Source organism: Acanthochromis polyacanthus, chromosome 9, assembly GCF_021347895.1.
Source record: "Acanthochromis polyacanthus isolate Apoly-LR-REF ecotype Palm Island chromosome 9, KAUST_Apoly_ChrSc, whole genome shotgun sequence".
NCBI classification, from domain to species: domain Eukaryota; kingdom Metazoa; phylum Chordata; class Actinopteri; family Pomacentridae; genus Acanthochromis; species Acanthochromis polyacanthus.
Window position 1 is genome coordinate 3,898,295 of NC_067121.1, and position 24,632 is coordinate 3,922,926.

General features: G+C 37.1%; 1 protein-coding gene across 1 annotated transcript in view; it reads right to left on the bottom strand.

The window, feature by feature from the left end:
- efr3a (EFR3 homolog A (S. cerevisiae)) overlaps positions 1-24,632 on the bottom strand; it is a 123,629-nt gene that overhangs the window by 19,208 nt on the left and 79,789 nt on the right. Inside the window, 8 exon segments of the mRNA XM_051953915.1 lie at positions 2,172-2,333; positions 5,824-5,899; positions 7,221-7,393; positions 12,760-12,811; positions 17,085-17,199; positions 18,095-18,262; positions 21,786-21,921; positions 22,467-22,545. Coding sequence (XP_051809875.1) covers positions 2,172-2,333; positions 5,824-5,899; positions 7,221-7,393; positions 12,760-12,811; positions 17,085-17,199; positions 18,095-18,262; positions 21,786-21,921; positions 22,467-22,545 — 961 coding nt within the window.

Genomic DNA, 24,632 nt, shown 5'->3' on the forward strand with positions numbered 1-24,632 from the left:
GGTAATTGTGTCTCCACATCCTGTAGATATTTTTCCATCTCCATGTTTCCTCTCCAGACTTTTCCTCTCTGCTCTGCTCATCTGCAGAAAGATGTTTCATCGTGCTGAATGGATCTCCAACAACTTGTAGTCACTTTCTGCCTCGTTTGTGTGATATTATAGTTAGGTCTCCTTTTCGTCATTTTGCGTCTCGTTTTTGTCATGTACTGTTTTCTCTTTTTTTTTTTTTTTTGCTTTATTTGTCTAATTTTTGAGTCTCTTTGGGACAGTTATGTGTCCTTTCTGTGTTGTTTCCCATTTTGGTCATTTTATCAGTCTTTGGGACAGTTTTGTCTTTTGTGTTTACTTCTTGTCTCCTTTCTGTCGTTTTGTGTCTGGTTTTTATCATTTCCTTTCTCATTTTGACTTTTTTTGTCTTCATTAGTTTCACTTTGAGTCTCTTTGGAGCAGCTATGTCTCCTTTCTTTCATTTTCTGTCTCGTTTTTGTCGTTTTGTTTCAAATTTTGGTGATTTTATATGTCTTTGGTGCAGTTTTGTCTTTTTGTGTTCACTTTGTGTCTCCTTTTCATTGCTTTTCATATTTTTCTGGTATATTTTGTATGATATTCCATGTTTTTTTTGTTTTTATTGTGGCGGTCACTTTCGCTTTCTGCTTTTTACTGCCATAACAGAATTTCTCCTTGGGGAATATTTCCTTTCTTTTCTATTCTATTCTATTCTATTCTATTCTATTCTATTCTATTCTATTCTATTCTTACAGAAAAACCTAATAAATGTGCGTCCTTGTGGAATTTAGTGGTATTTAGTGGATTGACAATGTAAATTCTATAAATTCTTGTCACAAAGACTCACTTCCATGGTCTTATATGCGACTCTATGAGGGTTTAAGACGTCTAGAACCAGAGATGAGATGTTCCTGGTGAAGGAGGTGGCGTTTGTGTTTAGCTGTGACGTTTTGCAGATGATCAGATCTCAGTGTGATGCTCTGACATGCAGCTGCAGCATCGTCTTCACACCTCCGAGGTTTTATCGGAGCCGAGTGTCGCCTACAGTCCGATGGCATTAAGGAGTGGACCGATGACGACGACAACACGGCTACTCGTCAAACACACACCTGACAGCAGCAACACAGCCTCACCGAGGGTTTGTAGGTGAAGAGTGTTAACGTTTAAGCCCTCAACACCTGAAGAGGGCAGTGTGCCTACTTCATTCATTGCAGAAAAACCTTCAGTTTTTTCTTTTTCCTACATTTATGAAAGAGAAGTTTCCTACAACTTCCATCTTTTGCTTGATTCCTCAGGTCCCTGCTTTGCTCCTTCTCTGATTTTCTTTCATGTTTATCTACAAGATGTGATCAGAAAGTTGTGAGACTGCATCTTCTAAAAATGAAAAATCCTACCTAATTACAATTGGGCTGTCAACTCTGTCAAAGTAGACGACTTATGCATCAATATAGTACTGCACTGAACGACATAAAATAATTCAGAACTGAACAAAATGGCTCGAAACTTGAAATAAATGACTTAGAATTAATGAAAATGATTTGAAATTTAAATAAATTGGCTTAGGAACCATCCAAAAGGCTCAAAATGTGTCCATAATGACTTGAAACTTAAAGAAAATGACTGAAAACTGGAACAAAATGCCTGAGAATTGAACAAAGTGACTCAGAACTGAATAAAATGACTCGAAATTTGAAGGAAATGACTTAAAGATCGGAAAAATGGCTTGAAACTTAAACAAAAGGATTCAGAACTTGGACAAAATGTCTCAGAATTAATCACAATAATTTGAAATTTCAATAAAATTACTTAAAACCATCCAAGAAGCTCAAAATGTGAATGAATAAATGAATGAATGAATGAATCTTGAACAAAATGCCTGAGAACTGTACAAAGTGTCTCAGAATTGAACAAAAGGACTTAAAATTTGAACAAAATGACTCAAAACCTGAAACAAAGTGACTTAGAATTGATCAAAATTACTTTAAACTTAAACAAATGATTCAAATTTGGACAAAACGACTTGAAATTTGAACAAAAGGATTCAAAACCTGATCAAAACTGAAAAAAATTGAATCAAAACTGAAATAAAATGGCTTGAAACTGTCTAAAAGGCATGTTGGAAGGAAAGCAACCTTCGTGCGGATCAGGGGTTGGTGGGTTGCTACCTGCAGGGCGATGGCGAGGCGGATCAGGTCGATGACCACCTCCTCGTTGGCCAGCTCGATGGTCACAGTGGCCAGGGTGGTGAAGAGGAGCTCGAAGTTCTTGTGGACGTTGTCTTCCTCCTTGCAGCCCAGATAGATGTGGCGGTAGAGCTGCTGGCCGTGCTGGAGGAGGAAACAGGAAACAGAAAGAAGAGGTTCAACGTCTGGAAGGTGGAACAACCGATCGGTTTAAAGACGCTCCACCAAACCACCAAAACCCGTCTTTGGATGTTAAACCGCCTTCTTCAGCTGGTTAACCACAGAGTTCTGATTCAGTCAAACATGGAAAAACAAGAGTCTTCCAAACGACTTCCCTGTTTTTGTTCTGCAGTTGGACAAAGTTTTGTTTGTTTCTTCGAGATTTTTACCAGCTAGCAAAAACTAGTTTCTTGCTTCCTCTTCTGTTTACTGCAGCCATGTTTTATGTCTTGTCATTAGGTCTGTTTTTTATGCTTAGTGTCATATTTTTGTTGTTTTGTCTTGTTTTTGTCATTTTCGTGTCATAGTTTAGTTGTTTTGTGTCTTGTTTTTTCCATTTTCTGTCTAGTTCATGTGATTTTTTTGTCTAGTTTTTGTGATTCTATGTCTTGTTTTTGGCATTTCGTGTCATGTTTTTGATTCTCATTTTCTGTGGTTTTGTGTCTTCATTTTGTCATTTTGTGTCTTGTTTTTGAAATTTGTCTTGTTTTTGTCACATTATATTTTGTTTTTGTCGCTTTATGTCTTGTTTTGTCGCTTTATGTCTTGTTTTGTCGCTTTATGTCTTGTTTTTGTCGCTTTATGTCGTTTTTGTCGCTTTATGTCTTGTTTTGTCGCTTTATGTCTTGTTTTTGTCGCTTTATGTCTTGTTTTTGTCGCGTTGTCTTGTTTTTGTCGCTTTATGTCTTGTTTTGTCGCTTTATGTCTTGTTTTGTCGCTTTATGTCTTGTTTTTGTCGCTTTATGTCGTTTTTGTCGCTTTATGTCTTGTTTTTGTCGCTTTATGTCTTGTTTTTGTCGCGTTATGTCTTGTTTTTGTCGCTTTATGTCTTGTTTTTGTCGCTTTATGTCTTGTTTTTGTCACCTCATGTCTTGTTTTTGTTGCTTTATGTCTTGTTTTTGTCGCGTTATGTCTTGTTTTTGTCGCTTTATGTCTTGTTTTTGTCGCTTTATGTCTTGTTTTTGTCGCTTTATGTCTTGTTTTTGTCACCTCATGTCTTGTTTTTGTTGCTTTATGTCTTGTTTTTGTCACCTCATGTCTCGTTTTGGTCACCTTATGTCTTGTTTTTGTCGCTTTATGTCTTGTTTTTGTCACCTTATGTCTTGTTTTTGTCGCTTTATGTCTTGTTTTTGTCACCTCATGTCTTGTTTTTGTCGCTTTATGTCTTGTTTTTGTCGCTTTATGTCTTGTTTTTGTCACCTTATGTCTTGTTTTTGTTGCTTTATGTCTTGTTTTTGTCACCTCATGTCTTGTTTTTGTCGCTTTATGTCTTGTTTTTGTCACCTTATGTCTTGTTTTTGTCGCTTTATGTCTTGTTTTTGTCACCTCATGTCTTGTTTTTGTCGCTTTATGTCTTGTTTTTGTCACCTCATGTCTTGTTTTTGTCGCGTTTTGTCTTGTTTTTGTCCCCTTATGTCTGGTTTTTGTCACCTTATGTCTTGTTTTTGTCGCTTTATGTCTTGTTTTTGTCACCTTATGTCTTGTTTTTGTCGCTTTATGTCTTGTTTTTGTCACCTCATGTCTTGTTTTTGTCGCTTTATGTCTTGTTTTTGTCGCTTTATGTCTTGTTTTTGTCACCTCATGTCTTGTTTTTGTCGCTTTATGTCTTGTTTTTGTCGCTTTATGTCTTGTTTTTGTCACCTCATGTCTTGTTTTTGTCGCTTTATGTCTTGTTTTTGTCACCTCATGTCTTGTTTTTGTCGCGTTATGTCTTGTTTTTGTCCCCTTATGTCTGGTTTTTGTCACCTTATGTCTTGTTTTTGTCGCTTTATGTCTTGTTTTTGTCACCTTATGTCTTGTTTTTGTCGCTTTATGTCTTGTTTTTGTCACCTCATGTCTTGTTTTTGTCGCTTTATGTCTTGTTTTTGTCGCTTTATGTCTTGTTTTTGTCATTTTGTGTCTTGTTTTGTGGTTTGTCATCCACAGTGCCACCTTGTTACGACTCCAGACGACTTTGTGAATGGAAACATCGCTGATTTGTGACACGGATGTGTGTTAATAATGGGCTTTTGTCCTTTAACATCGTGTTTTTATTGCTTCAGAGGCAATCCAACCCTCAAATTTATACGAATGAGGGTTGTCGAATCTGCTTTTATATTTAGTTTTTCAGAAATTAATTTTAGACTCCAGCTGCTTTCACTGCAGCTGTCCTCCTTTACATAATTCTGCTGAATTAATTAAAACAAAAACATCATTTTCTGAGTAACCCTGTCAACGTTTCCTCTTTTTTAAGGGTCCACTGCCTTCCTTCACCTCGGTGGCAGGAAGCTGAACATATCTGGGAGATTTGTTCTTGAAGACGCCACCTTCAGCACTTTTTAAACACGTTTCTGACGTTTCATTACCCGCCAGCGAACGGGTCGGTCGAGGAAATAATCAGCAGATTTAACGCTTAATCGGCCTTTTCTGATAGTCGGCGGCAGCTCGACTCTCCGTGACGTGAATGGAGGAAGTTATTGTGCCAGAAAATGAAAACGCCAAAGAAAAGATTAATCCAATTTAGCGAATCGGCCTAAAAATAGCTTCCAGTGTCCGAGGAGACGCTCTCCATTAGATAAATAAAACTCCGGCTGCAGGCTTCGAAGATTCGGACTCTTGACACGCAGGTTAATGGGAAGCAACGGCCGGCGGCTTCGATTCAACGCTAATGAATGACAATTAGAACGCCTTAACAAGCTCGGACAGCAGGTGGGAGTCGGCTTCACCTGCCAGGAACGCCGGACATGATGCTGGGAAAAGTGAGGGGAGGTCAAAATAAACAGAGCAAAGTGACGCTAAATTTATCAAAATGACCTGAAACATGAACTGAATGATTCAAAACTGGAACAAATGACTTGAAAAGTGAATACAATTACTACAAGCTTGAAGAAAATGACTTGAAACTTGATCAAAATGACTTGAAACCTGGAACAAACTGACACAGAATTGATCAAAGTGACTTAAAACTCGAAAAAAATTACTTGAAACTTGAATAAAATGATTTCAAACTCAAACAAAATGACTTGAAACTTGGACAAAAACTTGATTTTTAAAATTTGTGTCTCATTTTGATTGTTGTTTTTGTTGTTTTCAAAGAACTTAAGTTTAAATTAAGTCATTAGTAATTAAGTTACTGCAACAATCCAACCCATCCAATAATTTTTACACATTTAGATGTTTACGTAAATCATCATGTCAGAATTTTTAAGCTCAAGCTGAATTTGCTCTTCTTGTTATGTTTTTGTTGTAGATTCAGACCTGAGCAGCTCTCCAACCAAAACAGATTTTAACAGAAAGCATTTCATACATTCAGTCATAGAATTAACCGAACAGGAGGCTCTGAACTGAATATAAGCTGCTGTCCAACTCAAAAACAAGATGAACACATTTGATTAATTTTCTACTTGAGCAGAAGAACATTCGTAAGATTTTCTACCTTCTTCATGAAAGCGACGTCCTGTTTGGAAATCTTCTCCCTTTTAATCTTCAGTGCTGCGACATTTGGAATGATTCTGGAACAAAGACAGAAAAACATCCAGTTCCACAGTTACCCTATAAAACTACATTTACCCTCTAATGCTACATTTACCCTCTAATACTACATTTACCCTCTAATACCACATTTACCCTCTAATGCTGCATTTACCCTCAAACGCTACATTTACCCTCTAACGCTACATTTAACCTCTAATACCACATTTACCCTCTAACGCTAAATTTTCCCTCTAACGCTACATTTACCCTCAAACGCTACATTTACCCTCTAACACTACATTTACCCTCAAACGCTACATTTACCCTCTAACGCTACATTTACCCTCTAACACTACATTTACCCTCTAATACCACATTTACCCTCTAACGCTAAATTTTCCCTCTAACACTACATTTACCCTCAAACGCTACATTTACCCTCTAACACTACATTTACCCTCAAACGCTACATTTACCCTCTAACGCTACATTTACCCTCTAACACTACATTTACCCTCTAATACCACATTTACCCTCTAACGCTAAATTTACCCTCTAAAACTACATTTACCCTCAAACACTACATTTACCCTCTGATACTACATTTACCCTCTGATACTACATTTACCCTCTAAAACTACATTTACCCTCTAACACTACATTTGCCCTTTGATACTACATTTACCCTCAAACACTACATTTACCCTCTAAAACTACATTTACCCTCAAACACTACATTTACCCTCTAAAACTACATTTACCCTCTAAAACTACATTTACCCTCTGATACTACATTTACCCTCTAAAACTACATTTACCCTCTAAAACTACATTTACCCTCTAATACTACATTTACCCTCTAAAACTACATTTACCCTCTAATACTACATTTACCCTCTAATACTACATTTACCCTCTAAAACTACATTTACCCTCTAAAACTACATTTACCCTCTAATACTACATTTACCCTCTGATACTACATTTACCCTCTAAAACTACATTTACCCTCAAACACTACATTTACCCTCTGATACTACATTTACCGTCTGATACTACATTTACCCTCTAAAACTACATTTACCCTCAAAAACTACATTTATCCTCTAATACTACATTTACCCTCTGATACTACATTTACCCTCTGATACTACATTTACCCTCTAAAACTACATTTACCCTCTAAAACTACATTTACCCTCAAACACTACATTTACCCTCTGATACTACATTTACCGTCTGATACTACATTTACCCTCTAAAACTACATTTACCCTCTAACACTACATTTATCCTCTAACACTACATTTACCCTCTAATACTACATTTATCCTCTAATCCTGCATTTACTACACCGACCTGATGCCTCGTAGTTTGGCCCGGTTGTCGTGGCGATCGATGATGTTGTGCAGGATCTCCAGGACCAGCTGCCTCAGCTCGCTGTCCTCCATCAGGGAGATGGAGAACAGAGGGTCCAGGAAGGGAGGAGGCAACGCCGCCGCCATGGACTTGGACTTGAAGCCGGAGGTGACCTGAGGAAGGAGACGGATGTGAGACTTCTGGAAACACGACGAGGTCAAACCTCTGAGCAGCAGCGGAGCAGAAAGGTACTCCTCCAGCAGATGGACCTGAACAAACGTACTGATCCCAGCAGGAGGCCCTGAACAGCCCTGATGGTCGGCAGGTCACCTCGCGCCAATTACTGGGACACGATGTTACCGTGGTTATGTCTGGGTTAGAACCGGCTGTGTTTTCAGAGCCGATACTGAAGAAAATGAGAAAAACTCTGCAGCTAATATCTGAGATGGTTCTTTTTCTCTGTTATATAAAGTCTCTGGAAGAACCATGAAGAACCCAGAAATGTAAAAAGACAGAATGTCATTTAACCCTTTACGCTTCAGTGCGTCATAGGTGTACCGCCGGCGGTACACCTACTAATTTGCATAGGAATTTCAAGAATGTCCGACGGCTGCAAACCCGATTACACAAACACTATACGCCGATGGAAAGCTTAGATTCTCATGAATCCGCCGGTATAAACCACTTTCAGATGTGATTACCACAGCGGGTGAGAAAAACACATTTGTCCGACAAAAACAAATATTCATCCATCCGTTCTCTATACACGGCTTCAACGCACACAGCGCGACTCACATTTCCAGGTTCATTATTACACACAAAAAAAAGATTCCACAAAAAACGGCCATAATCCAACCTTTTACATCCAGACAACACAAGCCAGTAAACTATTTTATCCAAAACATGTCCTGAAGTCGGTATAAAATCCACGAATCGGTCATTTTCAAGGAAATGCACGTCGCGATGTGTACGGAGCCCCCTAGGGGACATCCTTCCTGTTTGTGTTATATCCCTTCCTGTTGTACTTTTTCTCCTCCGCGTTTGTATTTTATTCCTTCGCGTTTGTGTTTTTTCCTTTGCGTTGTACTTTCTCTCCTCCACGTTTGTGTTTTATCTCTCCGCGTTTATTTTTTAAGGAACACTTTTGTCATTTTTGCCCTCCGTCTTTATTTTTTAAGGAACACTTTTGTCATTTTTGCCCTCCGCCTTTATTTTTTAAGGAACACTTTTGTCATTTTTGCTGTTGACAAGTTGTTTTTCAAAGACGGAGTTCGCGTTCAAAGTCGAACTCCGCGTTCAAAGTCGAACTCCACGTTCAAAGTCGAACTCTGCGTTTAAAAACGAACTCCGCGTTCAAAGTCGAACTCCGTCTTGGGCCCGAGCAGTGTCACTCAGTCAGTCTGTTGAGCGTGCAGCAGGGGAGTCAGAGGACGGATTCCTACGGTACTACTTCCTGTCCAAACTTAGTTTGGAGGTTTGCTTTGCCTGGCACACCGGCTGATCATCACCTTGGGACATTACACGCCAAACGGTAAATAATTATTTTAATGAATACCACAGTGCTTCGTCTATTGTTCTGAACTCTGCTTATCTCAAGTCACATTAGCCCTTTCTGTATTTATCGCAGTTGGACTGCTTCGGTTTGCACGCCAGCATGAAGCTAAAAGGAGCGCTCGTTTTTGTTCAGTGGGACCGCGTGCGGGACGGTGCGCTTTTTATACATTCAGAGAAACAGTCGCGGTTTGGTCAATAGAAACGTTGACAAAAACGAGCGCTCCTTTTAGCTTCATGCTGGCGTGCAAACCGAAGCAGTCCAACTGCGATAAATACAGAAAGGGCTAATGTGACTTGAGATCAGCAGAGTTCAGAACAATAGACGAAGCACTGTGGTATTCATTAAAATAATTATTTACCGTTTGGCGTGTAATGTCCCAAGGTGATGATCAGCCGGTGTGCGAGGCAAAGCAAACCTCCAAACTAAGTTTGGACAGGAAGTAGTACCGTAGGAATCCGTCCTCTGACTCCCCTGCTGCACGCTCAACAGACTGACTGAGTGACACTGCTCGGGCCCAAGACAGAGTTCAACTTTGAACGCGGAGTTCGTTTTTAAACGCGGAGTTCGACTTTGAACGCGAACTCCGTCTTTGAAAAACAACTTGTCAACAGCAAAAATGACAAAAGTGTTCCTTAAAAAATAAAGGCGGAGGGCAAAAATGACAAAAGTGTTCCTTAAAAAATAAACGCGAAGGAATAAAATACAAACGCGGAGGAGAAAAAGTACAACAGGAAGGGATATAACACAAACAGGAAGGATGTCCCCTCGGGGGCTCCGTACGATGTGTGTCCAATATTCCCTGTATTTTTCGTAATTTTTTTATTTAAAAATAGAATATTAGCGATTTTTTGTACTGAAAACGGCTGGAATTGACTGAAGCTTAAAGGGTTAAAGGCATTAAAAAAAGACAAAGTAAGTTGAATTTCTGTGATAATTTATTATGTAAACACTGAAAGAACTCGCTCATCTGTTCACTGTTTCTGAGCTGAGATGCATTTTATTCTTAGTCTAATGTCCAAAATGACTCCAAATTATCCAAAATGACTCAAAAATTGCCTGAAATGACTCAAGATTGTTCAAAATGACTCAAAAATTGTCCAAAATAACTCAAAGCATCTGAAATTGTCAGGGCCTCCTCCTCACCCCCTGTCCCACATGGCATCCAAATCCCCTTTTCCTATCTTTCTCCCCCCTTTTCCCTCCTTCTCTCCCTCTTTCCCCTCCCTCCTGCTCCTCCCTCTCCTCAGTGCTGCACCAGGGTGGAGTTCAGCCACACAGCTGCCTCCACTCGGTAATTAGCCTTCTCCCCAGAATCCGGGCAGCTGCAGCTCGTTTGCTGATTACACTCTCCTGCAATAAAAGACCGGCTCATCCTCCCACACTCTGCCAGATTGTAAAACTCGACTCCACCGTCAGTTTCTCTCTCGCCACGCTAAGCCTGCTTGGTGTTTAAAGGTGTATCTAACGTTGTTTCTGTTCTCTTCTTGTCTAGAAGACCCAGCTGCCCGGATTCCCTCCTGCCCTGCCCGCCAAACATCGACCCCCTCTGGCTCCCCTCCTTGGCTCTCTCCTGCTTCGTGTCCCTCTCTGGTTCCCCTCCTTGGACCCCGCCTGCACCGTGATCTCGTCCTCGGTTTCCCTCCTGCACCCCCGGCTCCGCCTGCCGCATCCACGCTCCCAGACCACCAGCGCCGGATCTCCTCCCGTCCTGCCTTCCCCCCTTGTGCTCCCCTCCGGATTCCCCGCTCAGCTCCCCTTCCTGGACCCCTGGATCCTCCTGCAGCCTTACCACCCCGGACCCTCTGTGCCTGGCTTCCCTCCTCTGTTTTCCCTCCTCTGTCTTCCCTCCTCTGTCTTCCTGCTGCCTCCAGTGTTCACCCCCTCCAGATCATCACACCCGACTCTGCCCGGACTCCCAGTAGACCACCGATCCCCGGCTCCGCTGCTCTGTCCCCACACTCCTCCTCATCACATCCTCCCGGACCCCCCTCCGACTCCTTACCCCTCCACTTACCCCCACCTAGGTAGAATAAATCTACCTTGCACCTGCCTCTGTAGTGACTTCTATGCTCGGGTTCCCCAGCTCGTGTCTGTGACAGAAATTACTAAAAAACTGTCAAAAACAACTGAAAAATTGCCCCAAAATACACAAAACTGTCTAAAATAACTCAAAAAAATTGCCCGAAACAAGTCAAAATTGTCCAAAATAAGTTTAAAAAATGTCTACAATATGCAAAATTGTCCAAAACAACTAAACTGTCCAAAATTATGCAAACTCATCCGAAACAACTAAAAACTCTTCCAAAATGACTAAAAACTGTCCAAAATAACTCAGAATTTTACAGAATTACCAAAAATAACTCAGTGTCAAAAATTACATAGAAATGTCCAAAATTACTCAAAACTGTCCAAAACAAGTCAAATATTGTCCAAAATGATTTAAAATTGCCCAAAATGATTCAGAAACTGTCCAAAATTACGCAAAATATCCAAAATGACTAAAAATGTGTCCACTATGACTAAAAATTGTCCAAAATAAGTCAGAAATTAAAGAAAACTACCAAAGCTAACTCAAACTGTCCAAAATGACTCAAAAACTGTTAAAATTGACATAATTGTCAAAAATTGTCCAAAATGTTTCTGACAATGCTGCACTGACTTCATTGATCAGTCGGTTGGATTTTCAGTCAAACACAACCTGCAGTTCATCTGAAAAGTCTTAGATTTTTTATCATCTATTGGTTCCAGACGAGTCTCTAACAGCTTCATGGTTGCAGCGAGAAATGGAGAATATTCAGTTTTTTACAGAGCGAGTTCAGAAAAAAAGGCTGATTTTTGCAGATTTTTTAAAATGAGCATAGATTAAAGTGACTTTAGTGGAATATTCAGATTTAATGCTCAGGTTTAGTTTTTTTGGATCTCTTTCTACAGAGTTCTTTCTGAGGAATGGTGTCATTGTGGTGATTTTTTTAAAGACAACATGCCTCCATTTCAGCGTTTGGAGGCTTTCACACCTCCAGGCAGCGACTGATTCACCTCCAGCCTTCACCCCCACTAACAGTCCTCCAACATCTGGGTCTCCGGTGTCAACAACACAATCCTCTTACTTCCCTCGGCCCCAGCTGCAGCCGTTATAAATATTTCAACCTTTCAACGGGAGCAGGTGGCGTCGAGCCGGGGGTGCAGCCGAGGACATCCGAGCGTGCACGGACCGGCGGCGTGCACGAGCATGCAGCAGGAAGGGAGGCTAACGTGTAGCTGCATGATGCGTGTCAGCGCTAACGAAGGAAACGCCTTCATGGAGCTGACAGGAGGAAATAAATGTTAAAGACTGCTGTGGAAGTTCAGCGAGGTCCAGAGGTTGAGAGGAAGGTTCAGTAATATGAGGAGAAGTGACAGAGCAGCAGTCCATGAGGATTCTCTCTGATCTTCATGGTCCAAAATGATTCAAAAAATGTCCACAAACCTAAAAAGTCATCCAAAATAACTCAAAAATGGTCAAATCACACAAAATTATGCAAAGATTGTCCAAAATAGCTGAAAATTGCTTAAAATGACTCAAATGTGTCCAGAATCATTCAAAAAATTGTCCAAAATCATCCAAAATAACTCAACAACTGTCCAAAATCACTCGAAATGTGGATGGCTGCACCGTTAGCTAACGTTAGCTCGGATGCTAACAGCTACATGTTTTCCATTGAGGTGATCAGAAAACAATCACGCTTTTATCCAAGAAAACTTTCCTCCCATCAAGCTCAGAGTATCTCATCTTCCTTCACTGTTTATTTAGGACCTCATTCATCCTGTGGATCTTCTTCACGGCTAGAAAATACACTTTAGGCTCATCAGCGCCACCTGCTGGGCTGGAGTGTTCATCAGAGTTATGGGTGTGCCAGAAATTAAACGCGCTGTTTGTTCTGCAATGAATGAACCATAATTCAGCCGTTAAAGTGTCAGCCCTAATGTGAACTATTAAGGACTCACCATGATGAGGGAGCTGAGCAGCATCGTCTGGATCCTCTTCGTTCCCTGATGTCTGAGTCACAAAAAACAGATCTGCAGTCAGAACTGAAACCAAAATTCAGCTTTAAATTTACCTTTCATGTCTGCACAATTCAACATTTTTCCCTCCACGTGTGCAAATAGAAATATGCAGATTTTCTTGGTGTTTCCTCCGGTTTCTGAGACATTAAAGTGTGAAATTGTTGAGCTTTAACTGTGCAAAAGATGCAGAAAAACAGTAAAATTCTGCTGCTAATTCTCTCCAGCTACACATAGAAACTACAAACATGCATGAAGAAGTGGGATTTATCAGCATTATTGACTTTTTAAAACAAACCTGTCTATATTTAGAAATAATAACTTTATTTACAGGTTTAGGCTGTTTTCTTTCGTAGATAAATGTTGTTGTTTTTTTAATGTCTGTGATTTTCACTATTATTAAAAAACAGCAAAAAAAGATTCTTCATTTTTTGTATATTATCAAACATACTTTTTCTTTCAAATACTGACAAAAGTTATGAGTCTGTTAAATAATGGTATTTTTTGTTCATTTAATACAGTCAAAAATGTCCAAAATGAATCAAAGCATTTGAAATTACTCAAAAACTGTCAAAACAACTCAAAAATTGCCCAAAAATACACTAAATTGCCCAAAATAAGTTTAAAAAATGTCCAGAACTATTTATAACTTTTCCCAAAATGTCCAAAACACCTAAAAAACTGTCCAAAATTATGCAAAATTATCCAAAACAACTAAAAATTTGTCCAAAATGACTAAAAGCTGTCCAAAATAACTTAATTTGTTTTTAAATTACCAAAAATAAGTCCAAAATGTCAAACATTACCTGAATTTGTCTAAAATTACTCAAAACTTTCCAAAACAAGTCAAAAAAAATTGTCCAAAATGACTCAAAATTGCCCAAAAATACAAAAAATTGTCCAAAATAAGTTTTAAAAACGTCCAGAACTATTTATAACTTTTTCCAAAATGTCCAAAACACCTAAAAAACTGTCCAAAATTATGCAAAATTATCCAAAACAACTAAAAATTTGTCCAAAATGACTAAAAGCTGTCCAAAATAACTTAATTTGTTTTTAAATTACCAAAAATAAGTCCAAAAATGTCAAACATTACCTGAATTTGTCTAAAATTACTCAAAACTTTCCAAAACAAGTCAAAAAAAATTGTCCAAAATGACTCAAAATTGCCCAAAAATACAAAAAATTGTCCAAAATAAGTTTTAAAAACGTCCAGAACTATTTATAACTTTTCCCAAAATGTCCAAAACACCTAAAAAACTGTCCAAAATTATGCAAAATTATCCAAAACAACTAAAAATTTGTCCAAAATGACTAAAAGCTGTCCAAAATAACTTAATTTGTTTTTAAATTACCAAAAATAAGTCCAAAAATGTCAAACATTACCTGAATTTGTCTAAAATTACTCAAAACTTTCCAAAACAAGTCAAAAAAAATTGTCCAAAATGACTCAAAATTGCCCAAAAATACAAAAAATTGTCCAAAATAAGTTTTAAAAACGTCCAGAACTATTTATAACTTTTTCCAAAATGTCCAAAACACCTAAAAAACTGTCCAAAATTATGCAAAATTATCCAAAACAACTAAAAATTTGTCCAAAATGACTAAAAGCTGTCCAAAATAACTTAATTTTTTTTTAAATTACCAAAAATAAGTCCAAAAATGTCAAACATTACCTGAATTTGTCTAAAATTACTCAAAACTTTCCAAAACAAGTCAAAAAAATTGTCCAAAATGACTCAAAATTGCCCAAAAATACAAAAAATTGTCCAAAATAAGTTTTAAAAACGTCCAGAACTATTTATAACTTTTCCCAAAATGTCCAAAACACCTAAAAAACTGTCCAAAATTATGCAAAATTATCCAAAACAACTAAAAATTTGTCCAAAATGACTAAAAGCTGTCCAAAATAACTTAATTTGTTTTTAAATTACCAAAAATAAGTCCAAAAATGTCAAACATTACCTGAATTTGTCTAAAATTACTCAAAACTTTCCAAAACAAGTCAAAAAAAATTGTCCAAAATGACTCAAAATTGCCCAAAAATACAAAAAATTGTCCAAAATAAGTTTTAAAAACGTCCAGAACTATTTATAACTTTTTCCAAAATGTCCAAAACACCTAAAAACTGTCCAAAATTATGCAAAATTATCCAAAACAACTAAAAATTTGTCCAAAATGACTAAAAGCTGTCCAAAATAACTTAATTTTTTTTTAAATTACCAAAAATAAGTCCAAAAATGTCAAACATTACCTGAATTTGTCTAAAATTACTCAAAACTTTCCAAAACAAGTCAAAAAAAATTGTCCAAAATGACTCAAAATTGCCCAAAAATACAAAAAATTGTCCAAAATAAGTTTTAAAAACGTCCAGAACTATTTATAACTTTTTCCAAAATGTCCAAAACAACTAAAAAACTGTCCAAAATTATGCAAAATTATCCAAAACAACTAAAAATTTGTCCAAAATGACTAAAAGCTGTCCAAAATAACTTAATTTGTTTTTAAAAATTACCAAAAATAAGTCCAAAAATGTCAAACATTACCTGAATTTGTCTAAAATTACTCAAAACTTTCCAAAACAAGTCAAAAAAAATTGTCCAAAATGACTCAAAATTGCCCAAAAATACAAAAAATTGTCCAAAATAAGTTTTAAAAACGTCCAGAACTATTTATAACTTTTTCCAAAATGTCCAAAACAACTAAAAAACTGTCCAAAATTATGCAAAATTATCCAAAACAACTAAAAATTTGTCCAAAATGACTAAAAGCTGTCCAAAATAACTTAATTTTTTAAAAACAATTACCAAAAATAACTCCAAAAATGTCAAACATTACCTGAATTTGTCTAAAATTACTCAAAACTTTCCAAAACAAGTCAAAAAATTGTCCAAAATTGTCCAAAATGCCTCAAAAATGTCCATTTGTGTTGCAGAATTTAAACATTTTGTGTTTTTATTCTCGTGGAGGTGAAATTTTTAAGGCAAATCAAATCTCATTTCAGCAGAGTGGGTCACCAGCTAATTTAATATTTAATAAAAGATGGATATCAGCTGTTTGTGTTTGGCTTCAGGAGCCGTTTCTTTGTGGTTTGGTTCTGGATTTTCTGCTGCTGCTCTCTGAGGATTGAACTCCTGCTTTCATCCACAGCAGGACGTCCACCACGGATTAACTCACAATCCACTCTGTTTTCAAGAAGGCTCGGCTTCACCACACCTTCTGCAGCTTCCTTCCACATTCAGCTTTCATTTATATTCCTCTCTTTATTTATAGAAGCTTCTGGAATAAAACGTAAAGAGCTGCAGCTGTCTGGAAACAGAAGAACTCTGAGATGTCTTCCAGCAGAACGACAAAGATAAATCATAATAATTTTGTGTAATTTTGGACAATTTTTGAGTTATTCTGAATCATTTTTGAGTAATTTTGTATAATTCAGTGAAATTTTAGACAGTTTTTGTGTAATTATGTGGACAATTTTTGAGCTATTCTGGGTAATTTTGGACAATTTTGGAGATATTTTGGACAATTTTGGACAATTTTGGTCAGTTTTTGCACAATTTTTGTGTAGTTTTGGAGAATTTTAACTTATTTTGGACAATTTTTGAATAGCTTTAGACAATTTTTGAGTCATCTGGGACAATTTTATGTGATTTTGGACCATTTTTTGTATTTTTTGACAATCTTCTAGTAATTTTGGATTTTTTTTAGGTATTTTGGATAATTTTGCGATCATTTTTGAGTTATTTTGAACAATTTAGCCTAATTTTGGACAATTTTTGTGCAGTTTTTGACAATTTCAAAGTAATTTTTGACAATTTTCTACTAATGTTGGACATTTTTTTAGTCAGTTGGACAATTTTATGTAATTTTAGATCATTTCTGAGACATTTTTGACAATTTTTGAATTAATTAGGACATTTATTTAATCTTGTAGTAACTATGGACAATCAGAGTTATTTTGAGTAATTTTGTGAAGTTTTGGGCAATATTTGATGTATTTTGGATAAATTATGAAAAATTATCCAAAATAACTCAACATCTCTCCAAAATTACTGAATACTAGCTTAAAATGACTGAAATTCTGTTTAAAATGACATTTTTGAGTCATTCTTTGGGTTCCTTTTTTCTGTGTGTGTTTTCTTTGTGTTGTGTTTAGTCCACTTTGTGCCACATTTCTGTCGTTTTTTTCCATCTCATGTCTCTTTCTGGTGGTTTTATCTGCACAGATTACAGATTTATTCTTACATACATGTATAATATGTACTGACCCGATCTTGACGGTGTCCAGACTGTGGCATGGCGTCCCGTAAACCGGAACCTTTCCCATAATGAACATCATGACTTCAGCTCGCTGGTAGTCCGGCAGGTTTCCACCGAAGAAGCCTAGAGAGGAAATAAACTTTAAACGGCTTTCTGTCTGGATTAAATCTACAAAAACACATAAAAATGAACAGAACACGAACATCTAAACCACATGATCATTATCATACAGTATGTTTGTGTCTCATTCATCCAGGTCATGGTTATCCAAAGTAGTTTAAATAAATCCACTGGACTTTAAGAAAGTTCCTTGTTTCTGAGCCATGCTGCATTTTACTCTCACTCCAATTATCCAAAATGACTCAAAAATTGTCCAAAAGTTCAAAACGATTTTAAAAAAATAGTCCAAAATTATCCATAGTAACCAAAAAATTGTCAAAAATCACTCAAAAAAGTTCCAAAATGACTCAAAAAACATCTGAAATGACTCAAGAATTTGCAAAAATGACTCAAAAAAATGCCAAAATGACCCCAAATTGTCCAAAATAATTTAAAAAAATTGTCCAAAATGACTCAAAATGCCAAAAATAACTCAAAATGGTCTAAAATAACTAAAAATGTGTCCAAAATCACTCAGAAATTGTCTAAAATAAGTCAAAAATGTCAAAAATGACTCAAAATTGTCCAAAATGACTCAGAATTGTCCAAAATAACTAAAAATAGTCTAATATAACTAAAATATTGTCCAAAATGACTCGAAATTGTCCAAAATTATTCAGAATTGTCCAAAATACCTAAATAATTGTCTAAAATAAGTCAGAAATTGTCAAAAATAACTCAAAAATGATCCAAAATGATTGAAATTTTGTCTAAAATGACCATTTTGGGTCATTTTCAGTTTGGTTTGTGTTACTCTGTTGTGTTTTCCATCTCACGTCTCTTTCTGGCGGTTTCGTCTCCACATCCTACAGATATCTGGTCAGTATATTTACTGACAAACCGTTCTTTTTGGTCGTACCGATGGTCTGGATGATGGCGTTCTGGACGATCCTCTCTTCGCTCTCTTTGCCTCGGCCTGAAGACACGCTGCTGCTGGAGTTTCTCCTCGACGTTTCTCCGAGCTCGAAGTCGACGCTCATCCTCAGGTGTTTGAGCAGAGTGTTGAAAACCTCCAGGACCGTCGGACCTGATGCCAAACAGCAGCAGAACTTAATCCAAACGCACAACAAAACAGATGAAACGCACAAAACAGTTCCAGCGGCAGAGACCTGAATTCATGAACTAAACTCAGCAGCAGAAATGAAACACTTCAGTTCAGGAAACAAAACTTCTTTGTATCCGTCTGAACCGTGAAGCAGCAACAATAACCAACATTATATTCATAAAACGTAACGGGAGGAATAATCTGAGTGATTTAAAAACACAGTTTGGAATGTTTTCATCTCATTTCATCCCTCAAAATCAAGTTTCATCACTTTTATTTCCTTAAAACGCATCTTTAAAGTTCAAACATAAGTAGAAAATATAAACTACAAATATACACAGAAGTAGAAAAATATGACCTAAAAGTATGTCCTAAAAATATATAAGTAGAAAAATATCAAGTAAAAATATAAAATCTAAGTAGAAAAATATGACCTGAAAATATAAATTATTCAATGTCCTTTTTGTCGACACTTCCAGCTGTTATTGACATTCATTTCCATTAATACAATCAAATATATTTCATGTAGAACTGATGGATTTTCACCTAAAGAATAAATAAATGTGAGTTTTTGCCAGACTCAGATGATTTTGACTGAAATGTTGAATTAAAGCGTCTAAAATCACCCAACATTAAGCAAAAAAAACGAAAGAAAGAAAGTTATTTTACAGCAAACAAGACCAAAAACACAAATTAAAGGATGTTCAATGTCGCTAGTTTGTCTTAATTCACGTTGTCACAGGAAGCAACACCTCAGATTAGCAGGAGAGGAAACCCGGCAGCATCGCTCTGAACAGGATCAAACCCTCATGGAGGTTAAAACGAAACTGAACCAACGAAAAACACTCAAAAATACAATTTAACACATACTTCTAGAGACAGAATCACAGCAGAAATGACTGAAAATCTAAGATAAAATCATCTCATTCTGAAATAAATGATGAAAAAAATGTTGAAACCTGATAATCCCACTTTGGCTAACAGTTTCCCTTTACTTCTGGTGTTTGTGCTAAGCTAAGCTAACTGCACCTGGAGCAAAGAGATCTGCAAAACGAAGATTTTAAAGCATTTTTTTAAACATTTATTTCTACTCTACGGACACAGATCTGTTCACAGCATCACACACCGTTGAATTCTACACAACACGCCGCTACACACCCACAGATCTGCAGATTCCCCCACGTTTGTCGTGTTTGTTTAATGTCAAAGTTCAACAGAGCGACCAGAAAAATGCAGTCAAAGGAAATTCTGTATCATTTTAATTAATTTCTGTGCTTGTGCATCACTCCTGTAATAAAACAGATCATTTTTTTAAAATAATTTGTGCATTTTCATGTAGAAAAACATTTATTGGCTCAATAAAACTCAATAAATTCTACATGAATATCTCTTGGTGCAGCGTCTATCTCAAAATAAATTCATCTAATTTCCCATATTTTGTGCGTCTGCTGCAACAAATATCTCACAATCTGCGCATAAAAACTGCAGAAGTGATAAAATCAAAGTGAATCTACATTAATCACAGCAAACTCAGCAAAAATCACAGAAATCACTGAATTTTCTCACCAATGATCCCAAATTCTGTTATTTTTTAAACTTAAATTCCCCTAAGCTCACTTCTTTTGTAATTTCTGCAACAAATACCTTAAAATCTGCTCCTAAAAGCTTAGAAAAAGCTTCAGCTGCTTTTTCTGGTCGCTCTGCATGTTTAGATGAAACTAAAAAAAGACATTCAGGTTAAAATAAAGTCTTAAAGTTCAGTATAAAGATGCACATAAAGCACGGTATCGTCTGCATATCTACGTTCCTCCTTTAATATAAAACACTGTGCTGATGTTTTTAAAGCCAGACTTGTGGGGAAACACTGCAGAAGCTCTTCTAATCCCTCCGTACCGTACCGAGCCACAGATTGGGCGGCGTGCTGACTTCGTTTTCGTAGATGAAGGCGTCGCTTCGCTTGGACTCTTGGATCATTCCTAGCAGGAGGGAAGTCGACTCTTTCACTGGAAATATTCTCTTTTCAAACTAAAACTGTTCACCTCACCTCACGTTTATTAAATGATCAGTCTGTTAACGTGAATAAAAAAACCTTTCAACACCTTCCATTCTCCATTTTCATTTGTTAAGTTTTCGCATCTCAACCCTCTGAAGTCCAACCTGCAGCTTCTCAGAGCTTTAAAAAAAATTGTCTGATTTTTCTTAATTTTTCTCTAAAATCTAAAGTCCTGCAGCTCTTTGGAAACAGAACAACCCTGATGACAGAGTTCTTCTGTTGTTTTTCTGTCTCGTCTCACATATAACTGTCCCAAAGAGAATCAAAAATGAGACTAATGAAGATGAAAAACATCAAAAATGAGAAACAAATTGATAAAAACTGGAAACAATGCGTCTTTGGGACAGTTTTGTCTTTTGTGTTCACTTTGTGTGTCCTTTCTGTTGTTCTGTGTCTGGATTTCATCATTTTGTTTCTCATTTTTGACTTATTTTAATCTGTGATCTAAAAAAGCAGCTGATCTTAATAACTGAGAAGCCAGAAGAATCTGTTTAATGAGATTTTTCAGGTCATCTTTTTAACACATCGACTGAAGTGAAGGACCTGAATGTAGAGTTTCTAAAGGTGCTGATATTAACACTTCATTTGCAACTCTTCCTCCGACAAAGATGCACACAGCTCGTATCCCATAAATAGCTCATTATTTTTAATTAACAGATGAAGTGATGATGTTGTGTAAAACAGGACAAAAAAATGAAGATGTTTGCCATTTTTAAAGCTTTTTGCCAACGTTTTGCAGACAAAACAATTAACTGTAAAAGTTATTACTGATTGTGAAAACAGCTGTGAGTTCATTCTGGGCATCTAAAATAATATTATTATCTTTAATATTACTCTAGTCCTCCGGCAAAATAAACATCTGTGTTCTCAGTTATGTCTGGATCTGGAGGATAAACTGATGTAATTATTAGTAACCTATTTCAGAATATTAACATTTTTCTGTTTACTACTTTCTGAAAACTAACACTGCTACTAATTACTAACTACTACTACTGCTACTAGTAGTACTACAACTACTGCTACTGCTAGTACTGCTGCTGCAACTAATTATTAACTACTACTGCTACTAGTAGTACTGCTACCATTGCTACTATAACTACTACTACTTCTTCTGCTACTGCTACTAATTATTAACTACTACTGTTACTATTAGTACTGCTACCACTGCTACTATAACTACTACTACTTCTTCTGCTACTGCTACTAATTATTAACTACTACTGTTACTATTAGTACTGCTACCATTGCTACTATAACTACTACTACTTCTTCTGCTACTGCTACTAATTATTAACTACTACTGTTACTATTAGTACTGCTACCATTGCTACTATAACTTCTACTACTGCTGCTGCTAATTCTAAACTAGCATCTCGCTTTAACGTCTGACCAACTTTTCGGTGTTTCTTTGGGTCATATTTTTCCTCCTGCAGACTGAAACCTTGAACTCACCCACGGATCCTTTGGCAGCGATGGCCACCGTCTCCAGCAGAACCTGGACGATGCCGGCTCGGACCCTCGGAGTGTTCTTGTTGTGGCGGTCCAGGTGGTTCAGGACCTGCTGGATCACGTGGTGGGAGTGCTGAGCCTGGAGAAGGACAAGTTTAAGATGCGTCAACATGAACCAACCGTTGTCTACAGGCTGATTTCATCGCATCAGTTCTGACGTTTTGGTCCAAACGTCTCCAGTGATGCTTTGTTGGACAATAAACTGTAAAAACTGAACATTCTCTAGAAACCCCTTCAGAGGTTCAGAGGATGTTTCTTTCTCCTCTAATTGTTTTTCCTGAAGTGCCTTGGCGATAATAAAAGAAAAAAAAAAGTGACATCTTGGATTATTTTCTGCTCCTGTGAGGGAAGGAATCGATTTGTGTGTCTCCAGTTCTTTGATTGATTTCTGTTACAAAACTTCAGAAACAAATCAAACTACTTCTACTGCAGCTCCTTCAGACCACCATGCGAAGTTCTGAACCTCCAAACATCATCAGAAGCTGTTTTATTTTCCTTCTTAAAGCTGCTCTTTCCCCCCCAACAGCAGGACGTTGCATCTTCAAACTCTAAACTGGATCACATTTGACTAAAATTCAGGTTTTAATCCCAGTTTGGTGTGTCTGGGTTTGGATCAGCGTATACCTGGATGGAGTACATGATGATTCTGAAGCAGGAAACTGCAAACTCATTGGGGTCCCACAGGTGATGGTTGTCCAGGTGACTGAGGAAAGAAGGAAAATGAAACGATTATTAACATTCTCTACCCGCTAAAGGAGCATTTTCCCCACATTTGTGTCCTCTAAATATCCGGTAACTGTCATCGTCTCTTAGAAAATGATGTGAAAGAACCTCAGACACAAACTAACATGGACATCTGAACATTCCATTAAATCTGAGAGATCATCACCAGGAAAACATCTAAATTTGTGAGTCCATGGATATTATAAAGGATGTCCAAATAAAGTTTGTTCTGCACACGATCCGATCCAAGTCACTCGATATTACATATCTGCAAATACTGGCAAGAGGACAGCATTGGGGGAGTTTAGCTAGCAAAGGGGCACCGTGACAAAAACTTATTGGTGTTTAATGGGTACCAAATAGAACTAATGTCTATTTCGACAGAGCTTATTTAGCTCAGTAGATAATCTAATCAAGCTCCTGTTGTGGTGAATACAGCAGCAGAGAAGACAGTGGCAGTTTAGGTAGAAGCATCATGACAAAGACTTGTGTGGTGTTTAACTGGTCCCTACCGGAGCTAACGTTTTCATGATGAGCTGTTGTTTACTAGGACACTGATTCTTTAGCTAAGTAGCTAATCTAACCAAGCTGCTTATGTGGTGTGTTCAGTAGCAGACAGCATTGTGATAGTTTAGCTAGCAAAGGTGCACCATGACAAAGACTTCTGTGTGTTTAAGGGGTACCAAACAGAGCTAATGCCTATTTGGACAGTGCTTCTATAGCTAAGTGGCTAATCGAATCAAGCTCTTATTGTGGTGAGGAAAGTAGCAAAGAAGACAGTGTGAGTTTAGCTAGCAAGGGGGCATCATGATAAAGACTTCTGTGGTGTTTAATGGGACAGAGCTAGCGTTTTCATGATGGCCTGTTGTCTACTAGGACAGAGCTTCTTTAGCTAAGTGACTAATGTCATCAAGCTACTATTGTGGTGACTGCAGCAGCAGAGAAGATAGCGGAAGTTTAGCAAAAAAAGATGCACCATGACAAAGACTTCTGTGGTGTTTAATGGGTATCTAAAAGAGCTAATGTATTCCAGATGAGCTGCAGTCGATTCAGACGGAGCTTCTTTAGCTCAGTAGCTAATCTAAACCAGCTCCTATTGTGGTGAGTACAGCAGCAGAAAAGCTAATGAGTTTAGCTAACAAAGGGGCACCATGACAAAGACTTCTGAGATGAATGACGAGTGATTTTTTTACCCATTTTCACAATTTTTAATGATAATTTGTGTAGTTTTAAATATGTAAAGAGACGATCTTATTGGTTGAATATAAAAACGTATATAAACGTAAAAGTGGGGTAAAATAATTCACAGCTGTTGTTTTATGGCTTTTTTCATATTTTCCACAAAATATTTAAATTATTGTGCAGTATTTTTGTAATCTGCTGCTCATCTCACTCAAGTTATGTATTGTTATTATTATTATTAATATTTATTACTATTTTATTGTTCTATGTTTACTGTCTATTATTTATTTACAAATTTTAATGAGTAAGTTTGGTGATTTAAACAAATATTTTGGGTTTTCTAAATGTATAACGGAATAGTCGACTATCATCCCATTACTTTTGATGCTGTTTTAGGGTTTTTGCTGATATTGTTCCAGTATTTATGTATTTTATGTGGGTAATGATCACTGAAAGTCATTTAATTTTCCATTAATATTTTGGATAAGCATGACTATGAATGTGGTGAAAACAGCAACAACGATTAATTAGTAAATAAATTAAAAAGCTCTCTGGCGAATAGACTCCATAATGGGAGGTAATTATTTGAAAATAACAGATTTTTCTCTAATTGTCTCCTGATAAACTAATATTTGTTTTTCCACAGCAGATGTCAGACTGAGCAAAGATTTGTCTCAAATTAAAGACAGAAATTTAAACGCTGGAGCAAAAATAATCATTAAATCCTGGAATCAGAGAATAATCCTGCAGACGAAGAGATAGAATCAGACGATAAAGAGGAAGATCGGTTCTGACAAACATCTGGAGGTGAGAAGTTTTACTAAACACCACGTGAGAGAAGACGATCAGATGAAGAGCGACAGGTTTCCTGATAAAATCCTCCAC